This window comes from Malaclemys terrapin, chromosome 10, assembly GCF_027887155.1.
Source record: "Malaclemys terrapin pileata isolate rMalTer1 chromosome 10, rMalTer1.hap1, whole genome shotgun sequence".
NCBI classification, from domain to species: domain Eukaryota; kingdom Metazoa; phylum Chordata; order Testudines; family Emydidae; genus Malaclemys; species Malaclemys terrapin.
In genome coordinates, this window is record NC_071514.1 from 83,653,336 (window position 1) to 83,668,859 (window position 15,524).

The following is a 15,524-nucleotide window of genomic DNA, read 5'->3' on the forward strand; positions in this document are numbered from 1 at the left end:
AAATTTGCTTTTTTAATTAGGCCCATTAACAAGTGATGACCAAGGCCATTTCTTCTAGGATATACATGAAGCACATGTGTTAACAAATGATGGGTTCCCTATTCTGCTGCTAAAAGGAACCCACTTGTAATTGGGGAACAATGCATCACAAAAGCGACCACTGCTCAATCAATGGATTTGATTCTACCAGCCCAATGGCGACGTTGCATCTTGGTTTTCACCAGCAATCAGTAACTGTCCACTGATGGCAAACAGAAGGGAATAATTTGGAATTCCTCAGGCTTTAAGGGTTATCCTAGGCTAATGATTCTGCATACATTGAAATGCTAGCCATACAACTTGATGGATGTTTGAAGCATGTTATATTTGTCATGCTGGGCGCAATGCTTTAGCGTTGTCACAGGATAACGTTGCCTTTTGAACAGTTTAACTGATGGCAGCAATTTGCTAAGATTGCGGTGGCGTTTTTCAATGTGTTACAATGAAGAACTCTTAAGAGATTAAGTTGAATTTCAAGCAGCCCCAGTGATATAAGGTAGAGCATTCACTATCCCATCTCCTCTCTAATTCACCATCACTTGGATGCCAATTCTGCCTTTTAATGCTGCTTTTCTTTCCTTACTGATGAGGTAAGTCCCCCTACCCAAAACAGAGGAATACAAACATTTTAGGCCAAGCCAGGCCTATTTATTAATGTTCAATTCATTGTGAAAGTTTAAAAGCAGGATATGGAAAATACATCCCCACAGTGTTGTAGGCAAGAATGAAATTTTGCTGCCCAGCAAACACATCTAGGGCTAAAGGCAAAGAAAATGAAATGTCAATGGATTTTCTCTGATCTCAGTCACCTTTGCAATTTTTCTTTCAGTATACCTGTAACAAAATTCATAGAATTCAAGTAATAGGTTTCAAAGTAACTCCCAGGGGTGACAGTAACAAAAAACTGCAGCATCGTGTCTGAACCAAAACAACGACAGAGATTTGTACACACTTGACCGATACATGTAATTAAAGTTACATTCCCTTTGAATTGAACTGGCCATTTTAGGGTAGCACAACAAAGATCTTAATGAAGCATTTGGCAAGGATACCTCCCCGCATTTAGTATATTAGATTGCAAAACCATGATTCCATTTTGGAACTCTTTCATGGAAAAACCCTGCAGCGCTGGGCATACGTTTGTTTGTATTCAATGATTCTCCTTTGAGAGATCCATCAGATTTCCATCTTGGTTACCTTTCCCCTTCCTACGGGGAACTTCCAGCTTATTGTCCCGGTCTAATGAAGTGCAGACTTCACCTGGACAGCCCCACAAGTGGCTCCTCTCGAATGCAATGAATACAAATACTTGACCTCATGAGCCATGGGGCAGCAATTAGTTTAAGCAAGGGGTTTGTGTATCACTTCAAAAGTCTTAATCCGTGCGGTCAGCCCTGGCACGGTATTTGCCAGAACCTATTGAGTAGTCTTAATGAGTCTGCAAAGCAAGCTTTCAATACATTTTGGGTTGCTTCAGATGCTTTAAATGGCATAGTCTATATGGTATTGTGCAGTTTTAGAAAGGCCTAGGCTTTACCCCTTTCACAAGGCAGACAGAAACCATCTTTAGACCCGGGGCCCGTGACGTTTTGCATATCAATATGGCTCTGGCTGAATGTAGCCACTCAGCTGAGAAATAGGATCACGATCAGCGTTTCCAGGTTTTCACAGGCACTTGGGAAACTTTAAAGCCCTTCGTGGAGAATAATTTGGTCGAATGTCGTGGCTGAAAACAAAACCTAAACAAGCAAAGTGCAGTCCATCATGTGGCGCTGCCAGCGAAAGTGACAACAGGCTCCAGCGGCTCTGACATCCAACCCCCAGCGGGTTGGCGGAGAGGGCACTTCCATTTCCTTGCACACTTTGGAGGGGGGGCAATTTTACGAGGTGCTGGGTACCTGCTGTTGAGGGCTGAGCAACCTCTGCTCCCCCTGGCTAGAGGGCGCGCAGCAGCACCTGGGATCGGGCCTCACTTAACATGAATTTTCAAAGGGGCAGGGGTAGGGCATGAGGGGAGGAGAGAGAGATTCCTCTATGGTTTGTACAAAGCTGGACACACCCAACTGAACGAAACTGTAGAATTGATTCACAGAAAAAGCTACGGAAATGGGGGAAGAAGCCATTTACATGTAGCCTGAACCTCTTTCTGCTTCAATTCCCTCTTCAGGACCATATCCTCAGCTGGCCTGAAATCACTGTAGTTCCACTGAAATCAATGGAGCTGCTCTGATAGGTGTGAATCTAGCCTTTTGAGCGCCGCAGAAAATTAATCCAGATTTTGTTTGTTGTTTAACCTAGCACAGCGTCTTAACCAGGTACAATGCGGCTACGTTGGCTTTAGAAACTGACAGGAATGTAAAGCAGGGCAAAGACAATGCAAATTAGAAGTCACGTCTATTTCCAAGGGATACCAAAAAACATTCATGTTTCTCTCTCTGTCTCTCAATATATAAATAGCTGAGTTGTTCATGTTCAACTTGGACCTGACATTGAGTCGCGTCATTTTGTGCATCGTTTGTTGCGGCAGTAACAGATTAGCCTCCTGTCTGAAACCGACTAACACGCTCACCGTTAGCCATGAGTTTAGAGTCTTTAAGTGCCACCCATACAAAAGAAATGCCACACTGAAGAGGATGAAGAACAAAGAGGAGCCTCTTATTGTAGAAAAAGCAAAGAAGTGGGAGAAGCTTTAACGACTTGTATTGCAAACCAACTAAAAACACCCTATGTAAAATGCCAGATGCAAAATCAATCCGGAGAATGACTGGAACACGAAGGGACGCACTGGGAAGGGCAGAGGCTCTTTGCTTACATTGTATTTGTCTAGGAAAACACTGGCTACCCAAAAGAGTTTAACATTTTTGTTTAACAATGCAGCTGGAATGGTTTGCAACCAATGGCTTGTGACCATTGAAACAGCAAGTCAACCCTATGCCATACAGGATAGCCAGCACTGAGACTATGTTGTCCTGGAATCAAATGGACCTATCACATAGTACAAAACCGTGCAGGGCCCGGGGCCCTCCAAAACCATGTAATGAGCTACTTAAAAAGACAAACAAGTCACTAATAAGATTATGAAATGTTAATGAAGTTTTTTTTGCCCCTCTTTAATTATGAGAACACTTGAACTCATTCCACTGGCCTCCAATGACTGCCCTTTGTGGCTGCAAATCTGGAAACCGACTGGTAGGCACTGGGCTAAAGGTCAGACTTTTTTTGCTCTATGTTCTTCGGCAAAATTGTTTTGGGGGGAGGGGGGAGATTTTTGTCATTACTCTTGGAGGTCTCCAACTTTATCACCTGTGTTACATGTGATGCACAATGCAACCGGATCTGGAATATTTTCAGAACTACTGCTGCTAATTGTTTTTATTCTTTCAGACTATTTTAAATCAGGAAAAATACACCATTCTCTGGAGTCGCTGTTCAACCAGATGTATCATCAAATGCCAGTCACTGCCCAGTCTCAGAAAGGAAATTCGCCTCAATAAAAATCAACATGTGAGATGCAGAGCCAGCTGCAAAATGGGAAAGAGAAAATGATCAAAGTGCCATTCTGAAAACAGGGCCCCAATCCTGCAAGTACTTGCACATGTGTCTAAGCTTTAAGCACGTGAGTCGTCCCATTCTATTCAACGAGTGTTTTGACTCAGCTGTTAAGGCCCTGATTCAACAAAGCATTTAAGCACCCGCTTAGCTTTAAGCACCTGCTTAGCTTTAAGCTTTAAGTTAAGCAGGTGCTTAACTCCCATTGAGGTCAATTAGATGCAAGTACCAATTTAAAGCTGACTATGTGCTTAAGACGATTGTGCTTATTAGGCACAGAATTAATATTTCCTTTTATTTCAAACTTTGCCAATTTACGGTTCTTTTGTCCAACCCTGTCATATGCTACGTGATCACTCACCAAGACAAATAATATTTGGACTGACAAAGTATCAATAATTTTGTACGGTCATGGGGAAAAGAACTGGCAAGCAGATTTTGTGATGTGGCCTAGTAAATTTTTATAGCAATTTTGCAGATCTGGCAGAAACTATCAAACCAGGTAAGTGTTTCTAAGGCCACCGAACGTGACTTAGGTCCAAAATTCAGCTCGTCTTTTTTAAAAGGGCTTTTTCAAAACTCTAATGAACACAATGCTTTATTTATTGTACATTTTAATGAAGAAGAGCTTTGGGAAGAGGAGGGCATCCATGTCCTCTTGAAGCATGGGAAACTGAAAACCAAACTTGCTGGGTGTAGGCCAAAAAGCTGGAAAGTGAAATTGAATAGAAACACAAAGGCTCAGGTCCTCAAAGGTATGTGGAAGGGAGTTAGGTGCCTTTGAGGAGCCAGGCCAAAATTCACTGGCCCAACTGAGTGAAGCAGTGAAGCGTGCACACACACACACACACACACACACACACACACACACACACACACACACACACACACACACACACACACACACACACTAGCATAAAAAGTAAATAAGATTTTTTTTAAAACTGGGGCATGCTACTGGCCCCAATAAAGTCAAAATTCCATTGACTCCAATGGGAGGGGCAAGATCAGGCTCCTAACATGTTATCATCATGAATCACTTGTGTTTTTAATATACCGGGCCAGCGCCTCAGCTGATGTAAACCAACCTAGCTCCTTTGAAGTCAATGGACCTACATTGCTGTACAGCAGCTTCGAACCTGGCTCCAGTTGTTATCTTTAGTGTCCCTTTGCAAGAAAGGCATCCAAGAACTAAACACAGTACTAATGGCTGGGGCCCTCTCCCCTGCTAATTAAAAGGGTCGGGATGGCTGATTGTGAATATTACAGCAGCATTAGGAGGCCAACTCTAATTTGCAAAGCTTTATTGTGAATCTTAGTGCCTTTGTCACTGCGCACACACACACCCACACGTGCGCACACACACACACCCCATCTGAAAATCATTCCGGTTAATATAGATTAGCAAGATTTATATGGAAGAATATTTAATCTGATCTGGGGTTGGGGGTTTTGTTTGTTTGTTTTTCTTTCTTAAATATTTCTCTCTACTCAGTAAGTGTACATTTCTCTCCAGGAACAGGTCCATTATAAATTAGAACATGGGAAGTGTCTTCCAAAAGTTTGCCTTGGACACACCTATGCTAGAGTCCCTGGGCAGCTTGGCACACAATGTGCAAAGGGCCCTGTAGGTCTGCTAAGGGGACTAGTTGCCCTCTCCCCACTGTGGCTTAGAAAGCCAATGGCCTGGTGAGATCTCAGTCCCACCCAAAGTCCTGCCCAGTCATCTGATAGAACTTCATGTTGAAGGGTCTATAAAATTCCTGCAGGCGCTGGATCACCTGCCCGTGGATTTTTGGATGAGGCCGCCCTTTGGACTTCCCCAAACAGCGGGGCCGGCTGCTTCCTTCAGGCTTCTTCAGGCAAGGGAAGCCCTTGGTCTCATTGAAATAGAAGTGTTTGTCTGTCACGACTCTCTTGAGACCCAAGAAGTCTTGCACTCGGCCCATCTCCCCAGCTGGGTCACTCACGAGTCTTTCCCCGCTGACAAAGAGGAATTTTGAAAGAGGGAAGTACTGCAACCAGTTGTCCAGGTGCTTAGCATAGATGCCGATCCGCACCGCACTCCATGTGGTGTCGATGAGGCCCGTGCTGATGTTCTTGAAGGCCAGTGCCTGGAAGCTGGGTATGGTGGGGTTTTTGGACAGTGTCTGTGTGTAGTCCGAGATGGCCCTGGTGACTGGGTTCCTCACCACCACAATCAGCTTGGTGTCCCTGGACATGTTGTAAATACGTTTGGGGGCCTCCTTGGTCACAAAGTAACTCGGGGTTTTCTCCATCGTGATCTGCCCCTCTATAGTCCGCGGCATCAGGTTCCTGTGGAAAGGAAAGGACAACAGTAATGACTCAAGTGTATCTGTCCAGCTTTGACCCATTAACACTTTCAGGGATGGGCACCAGTGTAAGAACGAGCGGATAATATCAAGCCGTCAGCCCCCACATGCCGAGCCCAATGCTCAGGGAAAATCCCTCATCAAAATGCTTTAAAATCCCTTCTTAAGCCCTATTGCATTGTGCTGCCTACAAGCCATTCCCATCAGGCCCTGACTAGGGTTGTGACTTCAATTTTTTTGCCAAACTCTGTTTCTTTTGTTACCTCCCTCTCCAACAGACCCCTACTTCATTATTCTCTTTTGTCCACCTGTGGCATGGCTAGACTGTGAGCTGCCTTGGGCAAGGACTGTCCTCGGTACTTGTCTACAGAGTGCTTAGCACAATGGAGTCCTGATCCTTGTCTGGGATTGCTAGATGCTACCTCAGTACAGACAGACACACCAAGTGCAACCCCATTCACTACAATGGGGTTGCATGGGAGGTAAGTCAGAGCAGGAACTGGCTTTAGTCTGTAATAGTGTGGACAAGAAGCAAAGTACAGTACGACAATCACAGTACTTGTCTTCTCCTGAATTAAGCACACAGGTCAAGGTTCTGATGTCAATGACCTTGGTATAAGATCTGGAGATCACTCTGAGGAGTGACTCCAGAATTACAGGACCGTGGCCAATGTGGATGGGTGGCAATGGATGATTAGTAGAAGACTCTCTTTTCTAACTAGCTGGTGGAACTCCAGAATGGGTCAGTAATGACCGCGCCTTCCCTTCCGTTTGTACTGCACCTGGCACATTGTGGGCTCTACCAGAAAAAAGTTAAATAATAATAACGAGCGACGATGTTGACATCTGAGGGCTGTCTGGGCCCTCTCTTGAATGGGTGGAGAGCCAGGTCGAGTTCAGGCTGTCCAATTGTCCATAGCACCAAAGTCACTGTCATTGTTGATACTAATTGGCATCATCGTTGGCATCATCAGCAAAAAAGCCGAGGAAATGGTGGGAGAGACTAAGCTACTCTCTGACCCCCAGAAACAGTGGCCGCAGGACAGGGTTGGTGGGGACAGCATGGTGTGTGACTCCCGGCCCCTTCACAAGACCTGAATTCTCTTCAAACCTTGAAAATCCAAATGCCCTCTTGGGCTTGTGATAACATTAAAAACCTGGCTGGATTTTAGCCACGTCCCTGACATTAATAGCCATGGGATCTGCACAGACAGAGCGTCCTGCAGAGATTAGAATACACCCCAGTCCCAGGTATGCCTTTAAAGGGCAAACTCATGAATCCGAGACTCTGATCTAACGCCACGTTCTAATCTCAGTTTATGAGATCGCTCTCCTAGAAGCATAATCAAAAAACAGCCCAGATTGTTGCTCCTAGGAGAACTCTAAGAGTTCTCACCCCCCCAAAAGAACCCCTTTTTCCTCCTTTTACCATGCCTTGACACACCAGTTTGTTCATTTTAAACTGCCTGCCAGCTAATGAGACCTGGGATGTGGGGATCCATTTAGACTCTAATGGGCACTTTGTTTTCTGACAGGCTGGACTTGCTCACTTACAGAGACCCTTCCAAGATTTCGCTACCAAAACAAAACAGAATGCTACGTACAATGGTATGGTCAGGAGCTGGCCAGTGTGTATGTACATGACTGCCCCCTGCTGGATGGACTCAGAACTGTTCAGCTTTGTATCATACACCCAATAGTGCTAACTGGAGCTGGTTGAAATAATGTCGGTGAAACTTTTCCACTGAAAAATGCCATTGATTCCAAACCAAAAAGTGTGACTAGTCAATAGCCCAGTGGATAAGGCACTCCTCTGATATGGCAGACCCCCAGTTCCAGTCCCCACTCTGCATCATTCAAAGCAGTGACTTTAACCTGGGTTCCAGAGTGGGTAGATATCTTGCTTTGCTGTTTTTGTTTTCTTGTGAAAAAAATTCCAAAGGCCTCGGTTTCATTCTGCATCAGAATGAAAACAAATGTCAAAACTTTGAAATTCTTTACAAAATAGTTTCACTGCATTCCAGCCAGCCCCCGGTCGGAGAGGTTCTCTGTCAGCTCAAAGGGTTGGGGTCTGTTTCTTTGGATCCGAGTTCGGTCACGGTGGAGTTCCGAGCAACAACGGAGCTCAGCAAGCCTCAAGTCCATGGTGCTCACCTAGCAATGTGATGGATTCGCCATCACTTGCTGGCTCTAAGCCAAGACTGGATGTCTTTCTGCTATGGCTCCAACAGACTTTATGGGCTCAACATAGGTTCTCTAGCCTGTGTAATAAAGGACGTCAAATTAAACAATTATGATGATCCCGTCTGGCCTTATAATCCACAAAAGACCTCGGGGGCCATGGATTGTGTCACTATTACACAGGGCTGACCTCAGAAGAGCTTTCAAAAGAAGCTAGTATCCTCTTTTTTTTTTTTTTTTTCGTAAAAGGAAACTCGGAAGCTAGAAATTAAGACAGTTTTAGAAAAATGCTGCATTTCCTTCAAAGAAACGTGGAAGGACCTTTCCATATAAAGAATTTCTGGATGGCAATGTTCTCTCTAACAGCTTGGGAGGTCACATTGCCACTGGGTATAGCCCCACTGAGTACACCCCCCGTGAATTTGGCCCAGGCTTCTTGAAGAGAAGACCTCAGCTGTGTCGATGATTGATTTCAGAATGACTCCCCCACAAACCCTACTCCTTGTCTGAAGCCAAAGGGGCTGCCCTCTTCCTGAGCTGTCAAGCTCAGTTTGGTGCCGTGTAAGTCTCAGACCCGGTGAGCAGGAGAGAAGAATTAATCAGTCTGTCTGCATAAATATCCTAGCAGGCGGATGAGAGCCTGCACTACGTGAGTTACTGGGGCTGCTCTGAGGACCATCAGAGCTGCTTGGAAATAATGAGAGGCTGAAAGTGAGAGGAGAGGAGTGTGGGGAACTGGGTCTTCAAGGACTTACTCTACAGCACAGTCTTTTAACAGACCTGTGTCTATTGCAACGTCAAAGAGCGAGAAGCGTTACAGCGCGAACTCTTCACCGACACGGGTTTATCGGCCAGGCGTAGCCACATGCTTCGGGCTGCACACGGAGAAGGAAAAGCTCGGACTGTACCACACTAGTTAGCCCAGTTTGGACAGATTCAACTCTGCTAGGCTGTACTAGGACCCTGAGGGGTCGGAGAAGTGGGATGATTTCCAATGCCGCTGCTTGGTCTCTGGTACAGAAGGGGATGCAGTTGTAAAAAGGGAGCTTTCCTCTCTAGGCCTGAGGCAAGTCCACCCCTGGTTCTCTCACGGCAGGACCCAAGTAACTCCTCTTGAAGTCAGTGGGGGAGCCTGCAGCAGGTGTACTGAGGCCACTGGTGTGCAAAAACCCCATGAAAGTCTATTTCGTTGGTGTCAGAGAGAAGAATCTGGCCCCATTTTACTCACTGTCAGCAGCCCAATCAAATTCACTTTACTAAAGAAGAGACTAAGGTAAAATCTCTCACCTAACCTTGACCTATCACAATCCAACCGCCAAAGCGTTTTCAGTTCACTTTCTCTCTTACTGGAGATGGTTTCTCTCTCTCTCTCCGATGCACTCCTCAACAAATCCAGTCTCAAGTCTTTTAACACAAAAGCAAACTTCTCTGATTGCTGCACCAATAAATATTTATAGGGTGTTCAACGGTTTTTTATTCTTCATTTAGTGAGCTGCAGGTTGTAATTGTAAAGGCTTCTTTTTTCTCACCCTTGCGTTTTCATGATTGGAGTTCCCATCACTGTGACGGATGGAGAACTCCTGGCAATGTTACTGTTTAATCAATAGCTGTAAAGAGGCCAGCTGGGATGCTGTGGGACTTGCCAACAGCACAGTGAACTCCTTCTATTAAAAACCGTTCAGTTCCCAATTTCGCACACAAAAGGTGTGAGCAAAAATGCAAATAAAATGCCAGATTGAGTCCTGCGCATTCCTTTGCTAATTCTCCTGCCACCCACTCCCCTGACCAGCGCTTCCCCCAGGAAGGCAGGAAACGCATGGAATATGCAGTGTTTCATTGGACTTGTCCAGTAAACACTCCAAGATGTTTTTTCGACAACATAAGACCCCGGCCATTGTTTAAAAATTCAAATGTGCTTTTAGCATATCCTGTCGTCTCTCTGAAATGTGCTGCAGGGGAACTGAAACGTATAGATGATGATAAACAACCCAGGCTAAATAGCTGGTATGAACTGGTGTAGGAGCTATGCCAATTTACACAGCTGAGAATCTGGTCCTGTTTCTATTTTTCAGGCAGCATGCAAGTTTGGGTGGGAGAGGGGAAAAGTTTTGTTTGTTCTAACACCCAGCTAATGTCATAACAGCGCAATGTGGAGTTACAATTGTAAGGATTAAAAACAAAGCAGAATTTTGGAAGGGATATAAAACTCCTGCTCAGAGCACAAGCCAAATTGGCTTGGGACTCAGGAACCCTGGATTCAATTCCTGCCTCTGCCACTGGTTTGTTGAGTGACCTTGGGCAAGTTACTTCCATTCCCGTGCCTCAGTTTCCCCACCTGTAAAATGTGAATAACGATAGCAACCAGAGCTGGATTAACCCATCACTGGGCCGTAGGCAAACATACACTTCTGGGCCCCTCTGCTGGCCAGCTAAGCTCCCACGGTGTGGACATATTTATATTAACCAGCACAGTTGCACTAGTGATCTATTAACCCAAATACATCCGCTCCCACCGCATAGATGTTGCTTAGTTAACCCTCTTTTGTCCAGATCAGTCAGTGACTGGCTCCTGCTGCGCAGACACTGCCCCACATGTCCCACCCTCCGGGCTCCTTGGGCCAGCTTCCCCATGTGGGCATTCACGGCAGTGCCCTGTACATCTAACAGGTCTCGAGGCTGTCGCTGAGAGGGCAGAGCAGAGGAGTCAGGGGTTGCTGGAAGTGGGACAAGGCCAAGAAGGCCCCAGTGGGGAGCCCTGGTGCAGGAGCCAGCCCCATGGCAGCAGTGAGGAGCAGCACTGGCTGCCCCACTGGCCATTCAGGTTTGACCCTGGGGCCCTCCAGGATGACAGGGGGGAGGCCGGGCCAAATCTGAGCAGGTGGCATTGCGCTGGGGCAAAGGGGGTCGCAATGCCCCTCGGGTTGGGCCCCTCATGAAGGTGGGCCTTAGGTACGTGCCTAGTTTGCCTATGTGTTAATCCAGCCCTGAGAGTGCCCTCCTTTGGGAGGTGTTTTGAGATCGACAGATGGAAAGTGCTGTATGACAGCTAGCTGTTGTTACTATATTAACGGACGGGGGGCAGGAAGATACTTTCCCTGGGAGCAGGTTACCCCATAACTGCCTGCTCCAGCGTTTCCTTCACCTTTCTCTGAAACCATTGCTAGAGACAGGATATTGGAGTAGATGGACCCTGGTCTGACAGCATGGCAATTCCTACCCAATGAGAATATCCCCACTGAATGGTATTTTATCACTCTCTTCCAATATATATTATTACAGTCCAGACTGGCTACCTGTCACCAAAATTTGCTCAATTCCACTTTGGTCTGGATTCACACAATACCAGTTTCCCAGGCCCGTCAGACTTCTCCGGGAGTCCAAAAGCTGCAGATGTCTAGGACATAGAAGCAGAACGGGGATGGCTGGGTCCAGGTGAAGCGATATCTGGGAACCCATGGGAGCAAATCCCACTGAGCTTCATGTGATGCTACCCCTTACCCTGCCTAGCTGGGATGTGCTGCAAAATAACCCGCTCCCTACAACCTAACCCAACCCTTTGATGACCCCCAAAGTTGTCTTCTGTCCACATCAGCTAGACGTGGGGTGTAATGCCAAAGGGGGTGCAGCGAGAGGAAAGAAAGAGATTTGGAAGCACGTAGACTTCCTTACCGTGAACATCAGTCTTTTGTCCCATGCAACGGGGACACTGTCCCAACCACAGGGCTCACAGTCATGATAATTTCATAGCACCAGGCTGTCTCATGCACTAGTGAAGTGATGTTCTCCTAGTAACAAACAACGGGCCAGCCTATGGGGGGATTGCTCAGCCATTCCCTGGCAGGCAGGATACAGATGAACTCAGGAAGGCTCAGGGGAGTCTAGCAATAAGGACAAAAGAATCGGAGTGATTTGCTAATAGCAAAGGGCTAGATCCTGAGATCTTACTCCAACAAAATTGAACCCGAGTTTTCCTGAGTCAGACCTCAGGATCTGCCCCCAAATTAGCTGACTCCAAGGCTAATTAAGGACTATTATTATTATTAAATTTATCATTTATGTCACACTAGCAGCACAATGGCCCCTGTCAGCAATAGGGCCCTGGTGCACTAGCCTCCAGCTGGTCCCTGCTCATCACCCTCAGGGCTAGCCCCAATCTCCCAGAAAGCTCCACACTTTTCCCTTGGTGAATCATGGAAGAATAGAAAGGTAAGGCTGGAAGGGACCTCAAGAGATCATCTACTCCAGCTCCTGGAGTCACCTTCTGACTCCTCCATCACACCTGGTCTTCCAGATGGATCGGAGGGAGCACAGTTTTAAAACATCCTGCTTGAACCTGTAACCAAGTGCCCCCCTGCAACTGAGGGTAGCTGCCTCCCTGGTGCACACCACCACCAGAGTCCTCATAGTCCTACTTGCACCAGTGCCCGTGGCTGCAATGCATGGGATCGTGTGCAGATAAGCAGCTGCGTGGAATTAGGAGTGATTTGGTGCACGAGTGGGAGTGAGGGTCAGAGATTGTGAGTTTGTGTGCCCGCGCATGTGTGTGTGCGTTGTTTATGATTTGTGTAGTTTGTAGTTTCCTTTCCAGAGTTGTTTATTTATTGTTAAGATTAGTGCCGGGGTTTTCCCTATCTGCAGCCATTTCAGTCTGTACCTAACGCCCCATCTTCGCGGTTTGCACTTGCTGCAGTACTACTGCTGTTCATGCAATTCACTGACATACATAGTTTCCGGTATGCTGCATTGACGCAGCCATCTATCCCCTGATTTTCGGTGTCAGGCTATTCAGAAAAGGACCCCACTTTAGTGGGTAGGCAAGGGGAGACACCGGTGATTAAACACCTACTCTACAAACTTTCAGTGTACCCTCCCAGCACAACCCTTATTTTCCTTTACAAAGGGCCACATGCCAAGTGACCAAGGGAGCAAATGTGTTCGCCTTTCATCCCATAGGAATTAAGGTCAGACCCACTTTAGAGCAGAACTGACATGAGGGTTCCCAAGTGGGGGGGTTACATCCTAGAACCACCCTATAACTCAGCAAGCTCTGCGACTAGGGAAGCAAGGTGCCTCGCTGTTCATGACAAAGCTGTGGGGGGAATTAAAAGCACCTGTCCCCATGACACCTGGATTCACCCCGCGCCCTGAGTTTCAGAAGCACTGAAATTCAGTGTATTTCCCCTTACGTATATTCATACATTAAAACCATTGATTGGGCCAGGTAGTGCAAATCAGCCTTGCTCCACTGAAGCCAATGGAGTGACACAGGGTGAGAGGAGAAAGAGACCCTTACGCCAAACTTTTCCCCTGCGTGAGCCCACTGCATGGGCGAGGGCATTCCCTACACAATGGCATACTCCGCACCAGCGTGACCTCATATGCACCATATTGTGCGAGGTCATGCCACGTGGAAGACGCCATTTTGCTCTACAAAGTGGCATCCTACGCCCAGGATGACCTTTCATGTAGGGTGAGTGCAAGTTGACACTGGGCAGAGGAGGCCATTTTGTAAAATGGTGTCCTCTGTACACTTGGGATTGCCACGACCGCATCCACTGCTGGCACAACCCCACGTGGGGCCACAACCCGTAGTTTGGGAACTGCTGCCTTAGACCCTTCATTCTGCTCTGGAGACACCATTTTTAGACAGAGACGGCAGTTCAGTCCCTGGCCTCTTTACGGAACATTTCTGTCAGAAAATGGAGTTTTATTGAAATCTAAATTATCCAGGGGGGGAAGATACATTTGGGGAGGATTTTCTGTCAGGTGAAACTAAATGAAATGTTTTGTTCCAGATGAACCATCATCTCTGCAGCTGCCTGAGGGGCTGCAGTGCCTCATGAGAACTGTAGTTCCAGATCCCTCCTGCTCCCATTCTCCTCTATCAGTCAAGTTCCCCAGGCAGACTACACCTCCCATGATGCACAGCAGTCCCTCTGTGTGGCTGAGCTGTCACAGGGCCTCCTAGGGGCCCCACAATGCACCGCAGTGGCTGAAGGACAGGGAGAGTAATGTCTAGGGTGACCAGATGTCCCGATTTTATAGGGACAGTCCCGATTTTTGGGTCTTTTTCTTATATAGGCTCCTATTACCCCCCATCCCCGTCCCGATTTTTCACACTTGCTATCTGGTCACCCTAGTAATGTCAACATTTCATAAACTGATAAACTGAAACGAACCATTTCAACTTTTCCAGACAGAATTTTACTGGACCTTTCTGCTCCGTGAAAAGTTTCACTATTTTGACTTTTCGTCCAGATTCAGGACAAAACTAAGTATCGAAATATTGGAATTTCGACGGGATGGACATTTTGATTTCCAATCAACTCTACTGCTGAACCTGCCCAATTAGTGTTATTTAGAGGTGGTGGCTTTTGTGTCGTCTACTCCCCAAATTAAAGTACCTTAAAGCGAATGAAATCTTCTACACAGCTTAAAAAGCAACATGGAAATAAAAAGAGAAGTGATTCAATTTCTATGGTGCATTAGCAGCCAGTATCCAAAAGGTAACCTTTACCAACAGCTGTTCTGTGAGACATACATTGTCAGCAGATCCGCCTCAAAAACGTCTTCGCCTCTCAAGTGAACAAACCGGGAAGATTATGAAGTGGGTAATCAAATAAAGGAAAGAAGCTACGGAATGAGAACGTCTGAACAATCAGAACATATTGTTTTTAAAAAAAATATATGACTCCGACCGCTCCATCCGTAGCTTTGCTAGGCAGAGAGCTCATCTGAAACGCTCTGCCAGCCACTGAAGTGGATCTGTGAGCAATGCATTATGAGGGGCAGTTCCTAGCTACGTTCAGCAATTGTTCTCTTTCCCTTCCATTATTCTGAGGCGTTGCTGTTTGTGTCAGGGCTGCAGCCAGTTAGTCTGCAGGATCCTTTTCTATTTAGGCTTGGAAGGATTCGGTTTTTATCGGTAAATGTCTGTGAACATCGATTTCACCAAACACACAACAACTGACAGAAAAATATTTCCATCAGTAATAATAAAAATCTACACATAAGCAAATTGAGAAAAGTGCTGCATGAGAAGAGAGTCTGATTTAAGGATATTTACTTTGTATATTTTGCCATGTGATGTTGACAATGGTTACAAGGTGATTTAATAGTTATAAGCCTTTTTGAATGTCAGTGTCTACTATCATTAAATAATTGTCTGACCCCCCCCAGTGTTAACCCCCCCCCAATTTCTCACAACTGTGAAAATTATTTTAAATTTTATCACTTTAGATAAAAATAAAAAATGCTTAAAAATAAACATTGCTATTAAGAACATAAGAATGGCCATACTGGGTCAGACCAATGGTCCATCTAGCCCAGTATCCTGTCTTCCGACAGTGACCAATGCCAGGTGCTTCAGAGGGAATGAACAGAACAGGGAATCATCAAGTGGCTAATCGTGCACCTGGAACA

The 15,524-nt window shown here is 46.1% G+C and overlaps 1 protein-coding gene across 1 annotated transcript in view; it reads right to left on the reverse strand.

The window, feature by feature from the left end:
• Positions 1–4,480: 4,480 nt before the first annotated feature.
• The window catches only part of HS3ST6 (heparan sulfate-glucosamine 3-sulfotransferase 6), a 115,543-nt gene continuing 104,499 nt past the window's right edge, over positions 4,481–15,524 (reverse strand). Inside the window, exon 3 of the mRNA XM_054041092.1 lies at positions 4,481–5,904. Coding sequence (XP_053897067.1) covers positions 5,286–5,904 — 619 coding nt within the window. The 3' untranslated portion in view covers positions 4,481–5,285. The remainder of the gene's footprint in view (positions 5,905–15,524) is intronic.